This window comes from Aspergillus multicolor, assembly GCF_047715735.1.
Source record: "Aspergillus multicolor strain CBS 133.54 unplaced genomic scaffold BDW74scaffold_4, whole genome shotgun sequence".
Classification (NCBI taxonomy): Eukaryota; Fungi; Ascomycota; class Eurotiomycetes; order Eurotiales; family Aspergillaceae; genus Aspergillus; species Aspergillus multicolor.
Genome location: NW_027395955.1, coordinates 481,145 through 499,429, shown reverse-complemented (window position 1 = coordinate 499,429; position 18,285 = coordinate 481,145). Strand labels below are relative to the sequence as shown.

At 52.4% G+C, this 18,285-nt stretch overlaps 7 protein-coding genes across 7 annotated transcripts; 4 read left to right on the top strand and 3 right to left on the bottom strand.

Annotated features, from left to right (window-relative positions):
• Positions 1-858: 858 nt before the first annotated feature.
• BDW74DRAFT_147197 (uncharacterized protein) lies at positions 859-2,155 on the top strand. Its single transcript, XM_073723504.1, has one exon. It carries the CDS (start codon positions 1,219-1,221, stop codon positions 1,726-1,728), a length of 510 nt encoding a protein of 169 aa, XP_073587011.1. The 5' UTR covers positions 859-1,218; the 3' UTR covers positions 1,729-2,155.
• On the bottom strand, positions 1,944-4,181 carry BDW74DRAFT_166062 (IQ calmodulin-binding motif protein; the record flags this gene model as incomplete). The annotated part of the gene is made up of 5 exons (XM_073726494.1): positions 1,944-2,218; positions 2,279-2,851; positions 2,898-3,405; positions 3,460-3,765; positions 3,831-4,181. 5 exons carry the CDS (start codon positions 4,179-4,181, stop codon positions 1,944-1,946), a joined length of 2,013 nt encoding a protein of 670 aa, XP_073587010.1.
• A 385-nt stretch (positions 4,182-4,566) lies between these two features.
• BDW74DRAFT_174971 (uncharacterized protein) lies at positions 4,567-6,329 on the bottom strand (the record flags this gene model as incomplete). The annotated part of the gene is made up of 6 exons (XM_073728174.1): positions 4,567-4,861; positions 4,918-5,160; positions 5,441-5,777; positions 5,831-6,028; positions 6,093-6,118; positions 6,169-6,329. 6 exons carry the CDS (start codon positions 6,327-6,329, stop codon positions 4,567-4,569), a joined length of 1,260 nt encoding a protein of 419 aa, XP_073587009.1.
• Positions 6,330-7,141: 812 nt separating this feature from the next.
• Positions 7,142-7,567, top strand: BDW74DRAFT_174970 (fungal specific transcription factor domain-containing protein; the record flags this gene model as incomplete). Its single annotated transcript, XM_073728173.1, has 1 exon — positions 7,142-7,567. One exon carries the CDS (start codon positions 7,142-7,144, stop codon positions 7,565-7,567), a length of 426 nt encoding a protein of 141 aa, XP_073587008.1.
• A 1,321-nt stretch (positions 7,568-8,888) lies between these two features.
• BDW74DRAFT_147189 (uncharacterized protein) lies at positions 8,889-10,042 on the bottom strand. The gene has a single exon (XM_073723503.1). The coding sequence runs from the start codon at positions 9,873-9,875 to the stop codon at positions 9,075-9,077; it is 801 nt and encodes a 266-aa protein (XP_073587007.1). The 5' UTR covers positions 9,876-10,042; the 3' UTR covers positions 8,889-9,074.
• Positions 10,043-10,509: 467 nt separating this feature from the next.
• Positions 10,510-11,750, top strand: BDW74DRAFT_147187 (SDR family NAD(P)-dependent oxidoreductase). The gene is made up of 2 exons (XM_073723502.1): positions 10,510-10,876; positions 10,959-11,750. The coding sequence occupies exons 1-2, from the start codon at positions 10,529-10,531 to the stop codon at positions 11,508-11,510; spliced, it is 900 nt and encodes a 299-aa protein (XP_073587006.1). The 5' UTR covers positions 10,510-10,528; the 3' UTR covers positions 11,511-11,750.
• A 1,963-nt stretch (positions 11,751-13,713) lies between these two features.
• Positions 13,714-18,236, top strand: BDW74DRAFT_188416 (uncharacterized protein; the record flags this gene model as incomplete). The annotated part of the gene is made up of 9 exons (XM_073731715.1): positions 13,714-14,031; positions 14,091-14,535; positions 14,593-14,681; positions 14,737-15,045; positions 16,229-16,395; positions 16,493-16,514; positions 16,594-16,667; positions 16,733-17,062; positions 17,137-18,236. 9 exons carry the CDS (start codon positions 13,714-13,716, stop codon positions 18,038-18,040), a joined length of 2,658 nt encoding a protein of 885 aa, XP_073587005.1. The 3' UTR covers positions 18,041-18,236.
• Positions 18,237-18,285: the final 49 nt, after the last annotated feature.

Sequence of the window (18,285 nt, the reverse complement as noted above, 5' to 3'; positions counted from 1 at the left end):
AGATGACAATCAGAGAGGGTTTAGGAAGCCCGCCTACACTGTCATAGCGCGACGATCAGAGTCTCCGCAGCAAGATTTCCGGAGGATCCTACAGAGCCCCGGCTCCCAAGGGCTCCGGATCTGGCGTCAGATGCTTTGGATGTCCGATGATCTACCCGAGGACATATGGTTTGAGATGCTCTTGTGCTGAGAGGGAAAACGACCTCAACGATATGCGTTCGCCCTTCTGCTCCGCAAGGATATCCGAGTTAGCCCTGCTCAGCTTCCTCCTCGGTAAGAGTCCTCTCCTCAAATCCATCGTTTTTGGTTGTTTGCAACAACGGCCGGCGCTCAGTAGCGCAGATTGGAATTTGGTGCTGGGTCTACTCAGAGATCCGGACCCAGGTGTCAGAGATGGCACTGTTCGCTCCTTGGGAACTCATACGACCTACCACCAGCCGTCGTCGAGGCTATGGCGGCCTGAATCCGTGAGTCCATGGGGGGGCATAGCAGCAGGGAATTGGCTCTGTCTTGTCTTGTGAATCAAAAGTATTTGCCGGTAGAGACCCTGTCGGTTGTCGAAGATTACATGCTGCAGAAATGGTCCCATGCCACGTATCGTGTCGCGGTTTCTTACACCAACCATGCCCCCCTCACGGCAAGAATGAAAGTCCATCTGGAATCTGTTGTTGAGGATCCATATCAGGATACACTCCAGGAGGCTGCAGAAGTCCTATCCAAATATTCGACTTACCCCCAGGGTCTGCTTGATAGCCTGACATCTGTGCCGGAGGGAGTGAAGCTAGAAGTTCCCCAGCAGGCGGTCTTTTGCTTTAGAGAAACCACAAACCTCCCAAAACATGACCTGCAAGGCATCTTGTCATACCTAGGAGATGAGGATACACTTCCCCTCGTCGCAGATGCGGCCGCGCAAACCATTGCGGCCCAGGAAGAACTTCCGGAGAGTATATACCAGAGCCTCACTGTCCTATTGCATCATAAAAGTGAACAGATCAGGATAGGTGCAGCTCACACTCTAAGCAAATCCGAATGGTGCCCCACGACTGCATCGAGGCGCTTATTCAACTGCTACAGGATCAGTCGGATGAGGTACGCGAAGCGGCAGTCGAGACGCTTGTGAGTTGTCCGGACTTGCCCACCAAGCATCTGGACACGTAGACTCCATTTCTCTTCTGCAATGGGCAGGCAATCAACTACGATGTAGCCAAGGTTTTCTGCATGAATCCTCGGCTGCCACCGCATATCTTTGACATGGTGGCTTCGCACCTGGGTAGCGGCCATCATCATACCGAGTCCTTCGTGAGCGATGCATTAGGAATGCAAGCCACCCTCCTACCCAGCGTGCTTCAAGCCCTCGTTGCTCGCTTTGTATCCTCGGACAGCTATTCGTCTTCGAGGGTCTGGAACGTGCTGAAAAAGCGGGATGACTTCTTCCTCACGCTGCCAGAGTACCCGCATGAGTGTCTCGTGCAGGCATTCAGCAACTTGACCTCCATAGCTTTCGGCGTTGAGGGGACGATATACTGTTATTTCCACCAGGATAACTTCTGCATACACCTTCCTGAACGGCCGTCTCTACTAGAGGTGCCAATCAATTGTCCCGAAGACAAGGAGAAGCTCTTGTTTGCGTTTGCAGAGGCTCAGAGAAGGGACTTTTGCGCTGTGCCTGCCATGCCCTTCATGTGGGACTTAGGTATACTGCTCCGGGCTTCAAGGTCTCGGTCATGATCCTTTGGCTGGAGAACCAGATGATGTTAGCTGGTCCTTGTCTACGTACCTCATCACCTTTAGTGAACAGTTACCCTGAATCAGTCATTCAAGAATCCCAATCAGAGGTAATTGCGACTCGCTATCGCGGCTAATAACAGATGAGGCGCGTCAAGAGTCGAATAATAACGTTTGCACCGGGCTCAGAAGAGATATATATACGTCTATTAGGTATATTAAAACCCACCCGTCCCCCGAACTCTATGTACAACACCCACAGCCCCCTTCGCCCAGCTAAACCGTCCAGGATCAAGGCCAATCGACCCCTCAGGCAACTCACCAGTACCTGGATCATGCCAGCACCCATCGTCAGGACTAACGAGGCCGTACTTGGCAGTGTTCTGATTCCGATCGATGGCGTCGAGCCAAGTCCGACATACTAACGGCGAGTCAAGAAGGAGATTAACTTCCTGGCTGTGGTAGTAGGACTGGGTGTCGAGGTTTCCGTTGCCTGAAGGGTGATGAGTGAGTTAGGGCTTGGAGTGGAGAAAAGTTAGGGCTAGAGACGCACCTTGGATGGCGACCGCCTCGTCGACGATCATGAGCTTGATGTGGCAGCTGCGTTTCTTGAATTTATTGTGTATCGGTCGTGTCTGGTCTTTTGCAATGTAGTTGAAGACTCGTAGTCGAGATTTTTCTTCGGCCGTGTCGAGGGAGGAGTAGAGTCGGTTCGAGATCATCTCGTTTGTTCCGTTTTGGAAGGGGAGGAGCTGGCCGGCGTCGTTGTAGCCTAGGCAGAGGTAGCAAGTGACAATTACTCCGCGGCGTACTGCGTCAACTAAGGGATCTAGTAGTGGTTCTGCGTTCATGTTGGGCGTTTGGATGAATATTGAGCGTTCGGCGTTGTTGATCGCCGACAGCCATGCTGCGTTTTGTGGCACGTCCGTACTCGTATGATCGGGGGCTGCTCTAGTTAGTCTACCGACAATAATAAATCTAAAATATCTCTTACATCCATAAGGCTCTCGGTTTACCAATGCCATAGGGAAGGGTTTATGCTGAAGTGTGAGAATGTAAGGCTCCATTCGATCTTCTTGGTCCTCATCGGGCGCATCGCCGGTTGTTGACTTCTGACGCGTGTGGTCTATCATGATTAGCCAGATAATATCGAGGGTTCTTCAAATACCTACTGAGTAAGCGAGTGACCGGCTGTCTCCACGGATTTCCCTCCTTAGGAATGAGCAGCCCATTCTCTCTCCTCGTTTCAGCCTCGATGTCATTATCGTAATGCTCATCTTCTGTCGTAAGCGGTGAAAGAACAGCAGACTCTCCATTGACACCATTAGCATGCACCTGGGCACTGGGCAGAGGTGCCGTCGCTGCAGGCGAGTCAAGCATCGGTAATGGCGGCTCCAAAGCCTTCCCCCAAGATATCAACGCCGTGTCGTATAGCGAATCCACAATCGCGCCCTCGACCCGAATCATCATCTCCATGTTATCGTTATCCTGGATATTATTGCTCTGCAACAGCCCGATGCGCCGATCTACAATCATGAACTTGGCATGGAACGTCCCAAAGATCGGCCGGTGGTAGTTGATCACCTGCATATCCAGATGAGGCACCTCTTCGTTAGCAGGGAGATTGACCTTCCCAGTCGCGTACTTCTTCTCATCGACGTTGAGACGGTTCTCCCAGACCTAGTACTGCATCAGCTACCATTTCAAGGATAGAATGGCATTCCAGAAGCGTACCTGCTTAGGATCACCTCGATCATAAAGAATCTTCACAACGACCTTCTGCCCACGCTCTCCCGTGCGCTTTGACAATTCCTTCAACGCATTAGTGATCAGCGTCGACGCGTCCGAGAAGATCCAGTAGTTCGTCGCAAGGAACACCTCCTTCTCCGCGCGCACAATGCAATTCGCCATATGCCGGCAGATATCAGGCAAGGGCGCAATTATCGTCAGCGGCACGATACCATTGCTCCCCATCAGCGGCGGCGATACCACGCCGCCGAGCGAGTTCCTGTTCAGGGTAGCGAGGGCATCGTGGTAGATCTGCACCTGTTAGCAAGCAGAACTAACTACCATTCCAGATGATAGCTTATAAAAGTCTGTATTACCTTCAGAAACAACCTACTCGGCTCAGCACCACCCCAACTCCCACACTCTTTCGCCCTGCGCAATTCATCGGATTCATCGAGTTTCGCTTCCTCATTCAATTCAGGGCTCTTGTCTGATTCCTTAACATCAAATAAATCCTTGAAGACCTTATACGGAGCCTTCGCGGTATCACCCGCGACTTCCGAGCTGACGGTGCGGTCGCCATGGCAGAGGTTGTACACGGTCCGGGTGACCATCCTGGGGGGTTTCTGGTTGCGATGCTTACGGATCTTGCGCTCGCGCTGTAACAATATCAACGAGAGGAATAAAATGATGCAGAGAGCGACATGGTGCAGGTTTATGAATGGCATTATTTGAGGAGTGCTAGGATGTCAATGGGGAAGGAGGATGGCGTACCTAGGAGTTCCCTCTTCGGCCACACATGACGATGACATCACCGGGCTAGGCACCAGTATATCCATGCCCTTAGCCCCGTTCTTATAGTGGGGGCTTGGACTTTTTAATTTATTGAGGAGGATGTATAAAGAATGAGATTAAGAGTCAAGCCTTGTAACGAATGCTTTTGGGCTAGGTAATCCTTGGTTCTGCAGGTCGGGTTACAGTACTGTACAAGGTACTCCGGTGGTGCAACCTCAGGAACATACTGCATTATTGTTTGAATCGGACTTATCCAGGCTGACGTATCCCGATCCTCGGTCCGTCCACGGTTCAGCCCTGCCCCATGTGGCTCCTGTCCTATGGAGGAACAGTCGCCTTGGCCGGACAAGCTTCGATGTCATCGTCCTTTGACCCACAGGCGCCCCCATCCAGCATTCTAGACGCATCAGCCTTGCCAAAGTCCCGCAGTCTGACGCCATTGTTGAACAGCCAGTCGACCTGTTCTAGCGTCTTTCCTTTGCATTCGGGTACGCAGAAGTACGTGAATACCAGTGCCAGAAATGCAACAGCGCCGAAGATAAAGCCCATTTTACTTTGCAGGCCTACTTCGTCTTCGAAGACGAGGTATGGGATGGAGAAATTGACGGCGAAACTGTAAGCAATGAGTGTTAGCGGGGTAAGATCGTTTAGTGGCTGTAGCCTACGTACTTGAAACAAATGTTGATGGCAAATCCAAGGCGAGAGGTATGATCGCGCAATCGCAAAGAGCTGATCTTTGTTGTCACAACGTAGGTCAACGGTCCCCAGCCACTGGCGAATCCAACGCCATATACAACCATTAATGAGATCACTCCCTTCATCCTTTGCGTGGTAACCGGCTCGTTGACGCCTAGCCCACCCATAGTGATGAAGCCAGAAAGCATGATGACGGATGAGAGCATAAGCAGCTTCCTAGAAAGAGTTAGTTAACGAAGGATCGTAGCCATCAAAGATCGTCTTAATGCACAGTCTTCCAGCCTTGTCTGCTGGAGACAGCATGACTATCATGACACCCGACGAGATGCAGCTGCTCATCAAGGTAAATAACATCGGGTTGAAGACCTTCAAGGACCGCACGTAAACTCCGCCATACTGCGAAGTAAAGGCCTGTCCAGTAGCTTGATGAAAAAAGTTGACAGCCGCCACGATGAGCGTGCGCTTGAGGTTCGTGCCTTAGAACAGTTCAATGAACTTTCCTTGCTCAGCTTCATTCTCCAGGGCAAACTCCAGCTCTCTAAACTCCTTGTCGACTTGATCCTCCGTGAACGCTCCTTCTCGAAACTTGCGCAAGCTGGCTCTCGCTTCCTCAACTCGTCCTTGCTGAAGCAGCCACCTAGGAGACTCGGGAAGGAACAGGATTGAGACAGCGATAATGCTAGGAACGATGTAGAACAGTCCGAGCGGTATGCGCCACACGCGGTTGTCGGTAAGGTGACTGGCACCGTAGCAGACCGAGTTGATAACCACGCCACCTAACGTGAGATTGAGCTGGCATGTCCCGACTATGAACCCCCGTACTTCTGCAGGGACTGCCAATAACGTGTCAGTGAGTAGACCTATCGGCGAGTGAGGTGGTCCATACCAATTTCTGCTTGAAACACGGGAACGGCGGAGAGTTCCATGCCCACGTATACATAGTTCAAAATCCGAGCCGCCATGATCTGGTCATTGCTGTTCGAAGTCACAGTGATCGTCGCAGTGACAAGGGCATAGACGCTCATGGTAAACATGCACCAACGCCTTCCGAAGCGCGCTGATATGAGACTGCCCACGATGACACCTAGAGGAACGGGACAGGTCAGCGGGTGCAGCCCCGGAGTTTAGCTTAGGCAGGTGCGACATACCCGCAGCGAACCCGATATAGTTCAAACTATTCAAAAGAGATAGCCAGCGGAGTTGAGTTCATAGTCTCCTGCAGACTCGTTGTACTCCCCAAATTGTTTGGCGAAGGCGTCCATGGCCTGGGTGGTAGCAAATGCTTGATTGTCGAATCCATAGTTGAACGTGGAGACGGCAATGACGAAGACCGACAACGCAAGCGCCCGATTGAAGTAACGAGCCTTGTCAAACAAGAAACCCATGACAGATACTGCAGGATAAGAAGCCAAGTGCTGCGCAACTTTGACCAATAGAGGGAGGCTGAGTTTGTATCAGACGGAGGAGAAAAGTCGAACCAAGCGGACCTCCAAGGAGGAGTTGAGCAAGAGAGATATTGTCTCTTAAGTACATACTGTCAAAGCGAGCCAATCCGTTCCGCTCGAGGCGTAAAGAAACATGCGAGAGAGATGACTGGGTCAAAACCTGGGGAAGCCAAAGCTGATACTCCGGAAGGAGGGAAGACCCACAGCGAGATCCGGTGTACTTCGGGGGCTTCCGGCCGCACAACCCCGGCTCGGTATACAATTGCGACCGGATCTCGCTGTTCGGGGGCGGTATCGGTCGCAGAGTATCCCTAAAGAGGGTCGTCTCTCCTGAAAGTCGATTCTAGAGCAAGGCTCGACTCGATTTATCATTCATTCTCCATGTGGCGGCTGTGAACGGCTAATGATTGACAATGACTGCTCGTATGATAAAAAGAAGGGCTACTCCTATATTCAGACCCAGGAACCCATCAACATCGACTGAGGCTGGACTCAAAAGAAAAAGAGCTCCAAAGTCATGCGCCCCATGTCGGGCTAAGAAAGCGAGATGTTCTTTTCCAGGTCCCTGCGAAAGATGCGTTTTATACGGGTTACACTGTGACCTTTGGACAGGCAGAGGCAATGCATTAACAGGCGGAGGAAACGCATCAGCAGGCGGAGGCAATGCATCACCAAGCGGAGAAAATGCATCGACTAGCGGCCTCAACCCATCAACAAGCGAAAACCCATCAGCAGGCGGCGGCAATGCTGTGATGAGCACACCCACCCCAAAACCTGTGGACAGTACTGCTTCTAGCATCGCAACGTGGCCATTGGACAAAGCAACAGCAAGGCGCTACCTTGATGCCTACTTCGACTTGGCGAATAAAACCCTTCCTGTCTTTCTTCACAAGCCTAGTATCCTGGCTGAATGGAGCAAAGACGCCCTGGACTCGCAACTGCTCAAGTGTATCGCGGCGTTTGACCTGTTCCTGAGTGATTACCAACCTGAAGTTCGCGCGACGGCTCGGGCTTGGATGCAGGATGTGCAGAATTACGCTTTCGAGAGGATTGGCAGACAGTCCGTTGCACAATTGAGGATCCTGGTGATCTTGCTGCGCTTTCGTTTCCATGCGGGCGATTTCTCAGATGCTTGGAGTATTCTGGCCATTGCTGCTCGCTCGGCTTTTACATTTTGACTCAACTATGAGCAGGATGGGATGGACCCCCTTCTCCAAGAATCCAATAGTCGGCTAGTGTGGGCGATCTACCAACACGATCGTTTGTACTCCGGCGGGATGGAAGACCTGACTGTCTGTCCAATGGAGAGAATGCATATCCGCTTACCCTGCGACGAGCGGAGCTTCGAGATGGGAACTCTATCGAAGGCTGGATTCCTGAATGGTGTCGGCTTCGAACCTGGTGCAAACATGGACGCACATGCATTCATACTTAGGCTTCTCGCAATTCGGGACAGAATTTTGAGGTAAGGCCCCGTTCAAGGCTTTTATGTCATGAAATCTTTTGCTGACCAAAAACAGATATACCAAAGGCGTTCGGCGGACGGGAAATAGCCCAGTTGAGAGCCGTGCCGCAATGGAGGCTCTTCAGGTTGAGCTCAACACGTTTTAACGAAACCTTCCAGTTGAGCTCAAACTCACTCCGCAGAGGCTTGTTGTCATAGGCCACTCCCGGGAGGCTGGAACCTACACCGGGCTTCACGCGCTTTGGATGATGTGCCACTGTGATCTCTATCGCTTCTGTGTTCCCGGATTCGGGAGTCGGTGTCCAAAGATGCCTTAGCTCAGACGCCTTCGAACTTCATAGCGTACTGTCAACAAGCTTGCCTGAATACCGCTGTTCGGCTTTGCGGACTGTGGTCTGACTTATATCATCTTGGATCGAGCGGGTACTTTGGCGACGAAATTCTGGCGGTGTCAATATATCAAGTAACACAGATCCTGCATCACCTTCCTCACCTCATGCCAGGTCACGGCGAAGATAGCGTCGCATCGCTAAAGAAGAAGCTCATTGAGGTATTGCTGCTTGCCGCGCCCTTGGAACGGGTATATGCCAGTGTGGGGAGTGGCCTTAGGGATGCTGAACGTCTGATCAGCGCATTAGGGCGAGAACCTTTTGCTGAGTCCTCTCCAGATGCCACTGCAGAGGGTATAGATACTGCTTAAGAGCATCTCGCTTCAAGACACTCGGTGTTGCCGCATTTGTACCGGTATCAAGACGCCGTCGATAACGGTGCGAGGTATCAAGCGGCAACTCAGGCAAATGGCGAAGGAGGGGCGCTGCTCCCGCATTCCAGCGCGAGTCTGGGTGGGAGGAGGGAAAAACAGGAGACTAAGTCTGACTTTTTTGACATATTCCTTTTTGACCCGTTCAACATGCAGCTAAACGGGTATTATGATCCGGGGCTTGCTTTTCCACTCGTGTGAGAATCATCAAGCTTGGGTTGAATTACGATCGAGGTGTTGGAGTTGGTCTGGTTTCTAAATTCTTGGAAAGAAATCTCGACTGATCGCGAAACCAGCGCATGTGACCTTCGTCTTACTTCTCTGACGTTTATCTAAGAAAGAGAAGGCACTTCCAAACCCGACTACGTTCTCCAATTCAACTTAACATTCCAACAAGGTTTACTACATCCTCAGATTCCAATGACACTATTCATTCAAAGATGACCTAAGGCAGGCTCTCTTATGCCTTCTTCGCACTAGCCTTCTTATACGGCTCCCCATACGCCTCATACCACTTCTGCACAAAGCTAGCACTCGGTCCAGCCCCAATCATCTCCTCGCCACCCTCCAACTTCGACGAAACCTCATCCATAAACTCCTCAATGCTCAAAGAATTCGGGTTATTCTTCTTCTTATTATCGTCCGGATTCTCTCGCTCCCGATGCAAATCCGTCTCGACACTCGGCGGCGCAATCTCAACCACCTTGATCCGATCCTTCAGTCCCGCCCACTCGATCTGCGTGCGCAGAGTCACCGTCCAAGAATGCAGCCACGCCTTCGTCCCGTTATAGACTGGGTTGATGACGGAGAACGGGATGAAGCCAAGCACTGAGGAGACGTTGATGATGGCTGCCGAGGGCTTCGTCTTGAAGTGCTCGAGGAGACCGAGGGCCAGGTGCATCGGGCCCCGGATGTTGATGTCGATTTCTTGGTCTGCTTTCTGGAGATACTCTTCTGTCGGTGTCTTAAAGACCTCTAGTGGTCGTTGCACGCCGGCATTGTTCATGAGGCAGTCTAGCTCGGGGTGTTCTTTTGTCACTCGTGCGATGAACTCGGGGATAGACGCTGTTTTACCCGTGTCTAGTACGTAGTAGGCTGCTGCTCCGATCTCTTGCGCTGTGGATTTGAGATTTGATTCTGTCCGGCCGGCGATTATGACCTTGACGCCCTTGGAAATGAGGTAGGCTGAGAACGCTTTGCCGATACCGCCGCCGCCACCTGTAACAAGAGCGCAGGTGAATGGGAGACTAGAGGTCGGCATTCTGAGGATAGCTCTTTCGATAGTATAGCTACATGAATCGTAAGAATGAACTCCGACAGCAGATCATGTACATCAGGTTCTTTTTATTCGCGGCGGGGAAATACTCCGATGGTACACGTCACTTGGCCATCATGTGGAATAATGGAACAAACCGGACCATAGCACCGTGAGCTACCAATGAATATCTATATGACTGTGTAGCGATCTTAGAATGGAACTGATGTTCTATCCAGCATCAATTAAAATAATCTATATAGATTACTTGTTCGCTAGGTGTAGCGGTACAGATAAGGTTAAACCGCAGGCTACAAGAATATATATAACTACGCCAGTCGGAAAAAAACAACGTATTCAGAACAACAAAAGGCAGCAACAAGTGGGCAAGACCATGATTGTTCTTTGATTCTTTCGATGGGGTACTCTGACCCCTGGTCTATGTGGTAGCGCCAATTGAGGCGTTGAGTATACTTTGTTTTGCTACATCAGAATTATCCATTCGCTATACAGCTTACACCCGCACAACTCGCAAAATCCGCTATCTCCGTATCATCCCCGCACCACCTACAAATGCCCGCCCCATCGAAGCCACTGCTCAAATTCACAATCAACAATTTATTTCTCTATATTCCAAAAGCAACTGTATAATCTACAAAATGGCCGCCGTCCTCCAAGCTAAAAAGACCGCCTTAATCACGGGCGCAGCATCGGGAATCGGATTCGCGGTCGCCAAGCTCTGCCGCAGCCGAGGCATGCACCTGGCCCTGCTCGACATCGACGCCGCCAACCTCCCAAAGGCCAAAGAAGTCCTCGCGTCAACAGACAGCTCTCTCAAAACAGAAGCGTACACCATCGACGTCGGCGACAAGGCGCAATGGGCCAATGTCGCGGCGCAAGTCCAGTCGACGTTCGAGACGCTCGACCTCGTCCTTCTTAATGCGGCGCGGGGCACGAAGCCCAGGGAGTCGGATGCCTGGGTTGGGAATGAGGAGTATTGGAGGCAGGTTAGTCGTACCATACCATATCATAGAACTCACGATTGTCCACTTTGTTTTGTTTCACTTGCTAATGAGGATGTCTTGGTAGCTCTTCGACACGAACGTCTTCGGCCCCGTCAACGGCATCAGCGCGCTCCTACCCCTCCTGAAGAAAGAGCAGTCGACGAAAGCGATTGTCATCACCGGCTCAAAGCAGGGCATTACGAACCCGCCGGGCGGGCGTAACCCAGCCTATAACTCGACGAAGGGGGCAATCAAGATCTTGACTGAGCATCTAGCTCACGACCTGCGCTCTGAGACCTCGACGGCGCATATTTCGGCTCACTTGCTTGTGCCTGGGTGGACGTGGACCGGATTGATGGGGAACGTCGGACCGACGGATGAGAAGGACGTGAAGAAGATGAAGGGGTCGTGGGCGCCGAGTCAGGTGGCGGAGGAGCTGGAGAGAGGGTTGCAGAAGGGGTCGTTCTACATTATCTGTCCGGATGATGATGTCGATGTAGCGCTGGATCAGGCGAGGATGCAGTGGGCCTGTGAAGATATTCTAGAGGATAGGCCGGCGCTGTCGAGGTGGGAGGAGGGTTGGAAGGGGAAGGCTGAGCAGGCGATTCGGGAGGATGCTGAAAGGCGACGGAAGTAAAGGAGATGGTATGATTGCTGTTCGGAATTACGAGCTGGAAGTATGCAGACCCTATACTAGGGTCTTGGGGTAGTCTACGGAGTATAGTGGTTAGATTACCCCGGCTGCTAGCTGCTGCTAAAGTTACATCCAGTTGGAGTAGACAACACGAACTAGTTTCACCCAGACGTCAGTCCTCATCCTTGACAGGTTGACGGAATTTGAGACTAGAATGCATTCCGCTTAGCTAACTATGTCATCTACGGAGTACACCAAGCACCTGTATTTCTATCAGGTTCCTGCGTCCTCTGCCGATATTAAGCGTGAGGCTTGACCAGAACCGTTGCAAGCACCGTCTTGGGTCGCCTCGAGGACAACGAATAAACGATGGCAAGCTCGGCTAATGCAAAGTCGATAACATGAAGGTTACCATTGGTCCAAGCGCTATCAGCTCATCAACAGCCCAAATGACGCCTAGACCAGCTTAGGTAGGTACCAGACCAGTCCCCGCTGGTGGAGGGCGTTGTCAACCATGCCAAGCGGAGGGGATCAGACGATCTGCAGAGCCCGTCTCTCTTCCCCCCAATCCTTCCGTTCCTTCCCTTCCCCAATAATCTTCATCAGCCTTTCCTTCGGCCCTCACCAGACCAGCGCCCCTACCAGCATCGAGATCATCGCCCATCGCCACCTATCGACCATCGAGATCGGCAATCACTCGGGATTGTCTATCGCTCGAGATCTGGCCCCCCGGCTCGAAACACCAGACCCCAGCTAGCTCCAATGTACGATATGTCACTGTACAGCCAAGCTCGGCCGCCGACCAAATGAGACCGAGACAATTTCATATAAGTTCATCTAATTTCCGCTACCTTGCAAGTGTTGCAACCTCGATGCCAAGCTTTAAGCCTCTCCGGCGTTCCCCGTGGTGGATACGAGGTTGCACTTGAAGAGATCGATTAATATCACTTGGCTTCGAAGCCTAGGATGGCTAGGGTACCCTCGTCAGGCTCTGGCCCGTGTGATTGGCCTTTTCCCCTCATCTGTTTATATTGTTGTTATCAGCGGCTGGCTCCTGCTACGTGCAAAAGGCGGGCGCTATCACGACCCCTGGCCACACGACCACTCACCAGTCACCATTCCCTCCGCGTCGCTTTCTTGACAGGGGACCCGCGTCGACAAAAGTCCTGCTTGGAGGTAAGACTCGGCATGAGACCTGAGAGAGTCTAGAGGATGCTATGGCCAACGCTTCCACCCTTGGCTCCAGGGGTTATCAGGAGACGACCCTGAACACATGCGATTCTCGTGTCGCACTAGAATCGTTGTGCAGTCACAAAAAAAGGCTTATGTCTTATCACACGCAGGCAAACTATGTACTGTACAAGGGCCGTTCCATATTGCGAGAGGATGATTTGGGTCCGATCCTTTAGCTTGGGCGCTATCAGAGTGATCGGCGCTCTGTTTCCTGGGGCTGCGACTCTGCAGTTGGAAAAAGCGCCGGTGGCCCCGGCTCCTTCTAGAAAAGTCCCGGCAACCCGTCGTCGCTTAGGGCCCAAGACCAGCCCCTGATGGAAGAATACGCGGGCAACGGCGCATCTCGCATGGGCGCGCCAAGCATCTAGAGAGTCACACTGGAGCTTGAGAGCGAATCATGAAGTTATTCCGCCTTTTCAAGGCTTTTTCGCACAACACTAGCTCCGGCTGTAGATGGCCCGGCGTACTACCTTCCTGTTGAGGGTGTAGGGCAGAGAAACCTTGCGGGACTAGGGGTGGGCCGCCATAGGCGCATGTGAGGGGAAACACTGGCAACGGTTTGCGCAGCAGTGTCGTGATAACAACCCAGCGGCTTGTCCTCGCCTGATGACCCCATCTAGCTCTCTTAGCAGCTCGAGGGCAGATGGGCCCTGTGGTGATCATCGCGATGACTGGCGTCTTTTGCGCTGGCACTCGCCGCGCTGATAACGGTGGCTCCGATGGAGCACAATAAACCTGTCGTCTGGAGATGCAATGTCACCCTGTGAGTTTCGGCGACTCGACCCTAGTCAAGTCGTGATCAATTCGTGATGGACCAGAGCAATGGCGCAGAATTGGAGTTCGAGTGCGCCCGCAAGAGGTATAAGAGGAGCGTTGTCGCCCATCCCATCGTTCCTTCCTTCTCAGCACCGCACCACCTCTCCATTCCCTGAACGATCACAACCGATCCCGTTTCAACCTCAGGACTTCCGTCATGCATTCGTTCAAGCGCTCGATCCTTCTTCTCGGAGCTCTCCTCCCTGCCGTGTTCGGTGCTCCCCTCGAGCCTCGTCGCGCAACCGAAACCGTCCCCGGCAAGTACATTGTCACCTTCAAGTCCGGCCTCCAGACCGATCAGATCGACGCGCACACCACTTGGGCCTCCAACGTCCACAAGCGCAACTTGGAGCGTCGCGGCCTGGCTGAGCGCGAATACTCCGGAATTGAGAAGAACTACAAGATCAACAAGTTCGCTGGCTACTCCGGCTCTTTCGACGATGCTACCATCGAGGAGATCCGCAACAGCGCAGATGTGAGTGCTTAACCTTCGACCAATGTCAGAGTACGCGAATGTTGACATTTGACACGCAGGTCGCCAACGTTGAGGAGGACCAGATCTGGTACCTTGACGCCCTGACCTCCCAGTCCGGCGCTCCTTGGGGTCTCGGTGCTATCTCGCACCAGGGCGATGCGAGCACCACCTACATCTACGACACTAGCGCCGGAGAGGGCACTTACGCGTACGTCGTTGACACCGGTATCAATGTCGACCACAACGAATTCGAGGGCCGCGCCAGCCTTGCCTACAACGCTGTTGGTGGACAGCACGTTGACAGCGTCGGCCACGGTACCCACGTTGCTGGCACTATCGGCGGTGCTACCTACGGTGTTTCCAAGAACGCCAACCTTCTCTCCGTCAAGGTTTTCCAGGGCGAATCTAGCAGCACTTCCATCATTCTCGACGGTTTCAACTGGGCTGCCAACGACATCGTGAGCAAGGGCCGCACCGGCAAGAGCGCTATCAACATGAGCTTGGGTACGTATCGACTGTCGTGAGCCCACAATGGCAATTGTTACTGACGAGATATCCCAGGTGGTGGTTACTCCTACGCCTTCAACCAGGCCGTTGAGGATGCTTACGACGAGGGTGTTCTCTCCGTTGTGGCCGCTGGAAACGACAACGTGAGTTTGTTCGACACAGTATTGTATGGCAACTATCTAACAGACACGATTCTAGATTGATGCGTCCTCCACCAGCCCTGCCTCTGCCCCCAACGCTCTCACCGTCGCTGCTAGCACCGTCCGCAACGCCCGCGCCTCCTTCTCCAACTACGGCAGCGTCGTCGACGTCTTTGCCCCCGGTGAGGATATCCTCTCCGCCTGGATTGGCTCCAACTCCGCTACCAACACCATCTCGGGTACCTCCATGGCCACTCCCCATATCGTCGGCCTGTCCCTCTACCTGGCCGCTCTTGAGGACCTCTCTTCTCCCAGTGCTATCATCTCCCGCATCAAGGCCCTGGCTACCCGCAATGTTCTCTCCAACGTCAGCGGCAGCCCTAACCTTCTTGCTTACAACGGCAACGGCCAATAGATGGCGCCCTTACCTAGGGAACCTAACCTAAGGAACCTAACTACGACCATGATCAAGAAGTCAACGGGAAAGAACGACGAAATGTGGCGGTAGCGGTTGGAAGGATGATTCATGTGACCTTGTTACGAATGCACATATTTTTATCTTCTCTATATAGGTCCCATCCACGTAGATCAGTTCACGGCCCAGTGCGAAACCTTGGAATAGAACTCCGTACGACTACCTCGATATTCACCCCTCGACTCTTATCAGCAACTATAGCAAGGTTATTTAGGAATAGATGACGTCGGCCTTGTTCAGTGCTCATGAGGAATGCTGAAGCTGGCCCGTGACGACCACCAAACTCCAAGCTTCCTTGGAAGCTTCTCTATCCCTTCCCCCCAACTCCCCGCTCTGGTTACTGCGTCTTTAGCGCGCTCGCGATCTAACCTTCTAGTCTATGTCTCATTCGGAGAATTCCAACATCATCTCGGTCCGCAAGACGAGTGATTCAAAAGTCAAACGTCTAGCCGTCGGGACCGTGTTGCTCACTGACTGTTACCCCCTCATATATCAGGGGAAATTCTTCCACCTGCTCCCCATCCAGTGAACGGTCTCCCTGCACGGACTGCAGCAAAAGCATACGTCCGTCCCACTCGGTGCTGTGGGCCAGGTCTGCGAATGTCCCGCTGGGGTTTCATCAATTGGAATGCAGGAACCCAAAGGGCCCATCCAGAATTCTCACCGGAGGCTAATACAGTTGGGGGACAGGTTGGAGCTTACACAAAGGCTTCGGGTGTGACATACAAGCAGTAGGTGCATCACATCGCATCCCTTGCTTGCATTCATTCATTCGATTATCTCGCCCTCCTCTCCTCGCTCACCCCCTTGTCTTGCGGAGCGGATGCTAACTCACCTAGAGTACTTTTAGGCACTATTCAGGACCTGGATGGGCGCTATGGATACCCTACCTATACACTTTTTTTCTTCTTCCAAGGTTCTCTTTCCCCTGGGTCTCGACTGCCCTCCACGTTCTCTGCCGCCTACCCTTATTCTGTCACTCACTATAAAGTGACGCGGGCTGCTCTCTCCGACCTATATCAGGCTCTGCGGCAGCGGTTGATATTGATAGCTACGTGCCATGTCTCGGTTAGAGTCCGACAAGGATGTCCTACAACACTCTCTAGCCCAGTACGGGCTTAGAGTCGCCGCTGATGGGTATCACATCCAATGGGCTGTTGGGAACCCGAGACACCCTCGCAACTGGGTCATTTCGAGGAAGATCCACGATATCTCGCTGCTCATCTTTCTCGAGTTCTTCACGTAAGTCTATGTTTCTGTCTTGTCTTGTGTTGTGCTGTGCTGTGTTTATTTGATTCGACGAGATGCAATTAAGCTAATCCTTCCGTTATGCGTGTAGCACGGCTGTCAGCACGGCTGGTGTAGGTCCCTTGCTTCTCCTGCAACTGCAAACCCCCCACACTCCACGCGACGGATATGCTGACCAACCTCTTTGTGCAGTCGACGGCTGCGAACGTTGCAACGAAGGAATTTGGGATCTCGAACGAGTTGTCGATCTTTATTTTTGTGACAGTGTTCGTTCGACCATATACTCATTTCTCCGCGGGTGTGAAGCAAAGCGTGCTAATTTGACTTGCAGGTATTTGCTCGGACAGGCCCTGGGCGGTATCATCCTCCCGCCGTACTCAGAATGTTTTGGACGCAAGAAACTGTATATTATCAGCTCGGGCACGTATAGCATCTGCTGTGTTATCATTGCCGCTGTCCCCTCGGTAAAGGGGGTCGTTTTTGGCCGGATGCTTAGCGGCTTTCTCTCTGCTATCCCTAGCACTATAGTCGTGGGTAGTGTTGAGGATATGTTTAATTCGCGAGACCGTGTGTGGATGATATGGATTTGGGCTTTGGTGGCTAATCTCGGTCTGGTTGTTGGGCCGATCATGGGGACTTTTGTCACGGCGGATTTGCATTGGTATGTGCATAGCTTCCATCAAGTTTTGTCCATCATCTCTATATCTTGCATTGATAACTAATCCGAGACTCTAGGACGTGGCTCTTCTACGTCGCAGCTATTGTGACTGGAATCCTGACTCTGCTATTGCTGGGGATCCGTGAATCCCGTCCTGCCCTCCTGCTCGAGCGAGAAGTGGCTAATCTGCGAGAGATGACGAAGATCGACTACCTCGTCAGTTTGAATCCAGACAGCGCGCCTGACCTGCGGACATTCGTGCGCGTAGCACTAGGCCGCCCGATTCGCCTCTTCTTCACGGAGCTCATCGTCTTCACTGTTTCCGTTATGAGTGCCGTGGCAACGGCCCTCGTCTACCTCTTCACGCAATGCCTACCGCCAATCTATATGAGCCTGGGCTTCTCAGAGAAACAAGCATGCCTCCCATTCATCGCCATTGGCGCCGGGTTGAGTCTCGGCCTCCTAACGAGATACCTGGATATGCATCTCATTGAGCGGCGTCGCAGGGACGGCACAATCCTGCTCCCTGAACACAAGCTCGCCGGGTTCTGGATCGGATCTGGTGTTCTAGCTGGTGCCCTTTGGGCCTTTGCCTGGACGATACCACCAGCTGTCCAGCATCTGCATTGGATAATATCCGTCCTAGCACTAGTCCTCATCGGTTACGCCTTGAATGAGATTGACTATGTGTTGGGCGGGTATCTTGCCGATAGTTACCTCAGCTATGCTGCGAGTGGACTTGCCGCTCTCAGTCTCATCCGGGCTTTGCTGTCAGGTATCCTGCCTCTGGTGTCGAGTCCGATGTTCGAGAATCTCGGGGCCAATGTTGCAATCTCGTTGCTAGCTGCCGTCGCTACACTGTTTTGTCTTGTACCTCCATTATTCTCGCGGTTTGGAGAGACAATTCGCGCGCGTAGCAAGTTCGCCAAGTATAGCTTGGATATGTACCAGGAGCATAGCGTTGATGAAGATGGGTACTAGATTTCGATGATTGGTTGCTTGTCTGGAGGCGGGTGTGTGTGTAGATTGAGAACTCTTTTTTGCTCCCTTTTGCTTTGTTTTGGCGAGAAAAGAAGTCATCGTGTTGTTTTGGGTATACTTGGTGTTTTGGTCGGTTGTATTGGACGTCGTACGGAGTCAGTGCTCAACTGGCGACCTGTCAACATGCGTGATTACTTTCCTTTTTTGTTACCTTTGTCCACGATACATGACTTACAAGATATAGA

Coding starts and splice junctions, on each gene's coding strand:
- BDW74DRAFT_147197 (XM_073723504.1), top strand. CDS start 1,219: ATGAATCCTCGGCTGCCACCGCATATCTTTGACATGGTGGCTTCGCAC.
- BDW74DRAFT_147189 (XM_073723503.1), bottom strand. CDS start 9,875: ATGCCGACCTCTAGTCTCCCATTCACCTGCGCTCTTGTTACAGGTGGC.
- BDW74DRAFT_147187 (XM_073723502.1), top strand. CDS start 10,529: ATGGCCGCCGTCCTCCAAGCTAAAAAGACCGCCTTAATCACGGGCGCA. Junction 10,877..10,958: donor ATGAGGAGTATTGGAGGCAG/GTTAGTCGTACC, acceptor ATGTCTTGGTAG/CTCTTCGACACGAACGTCTT.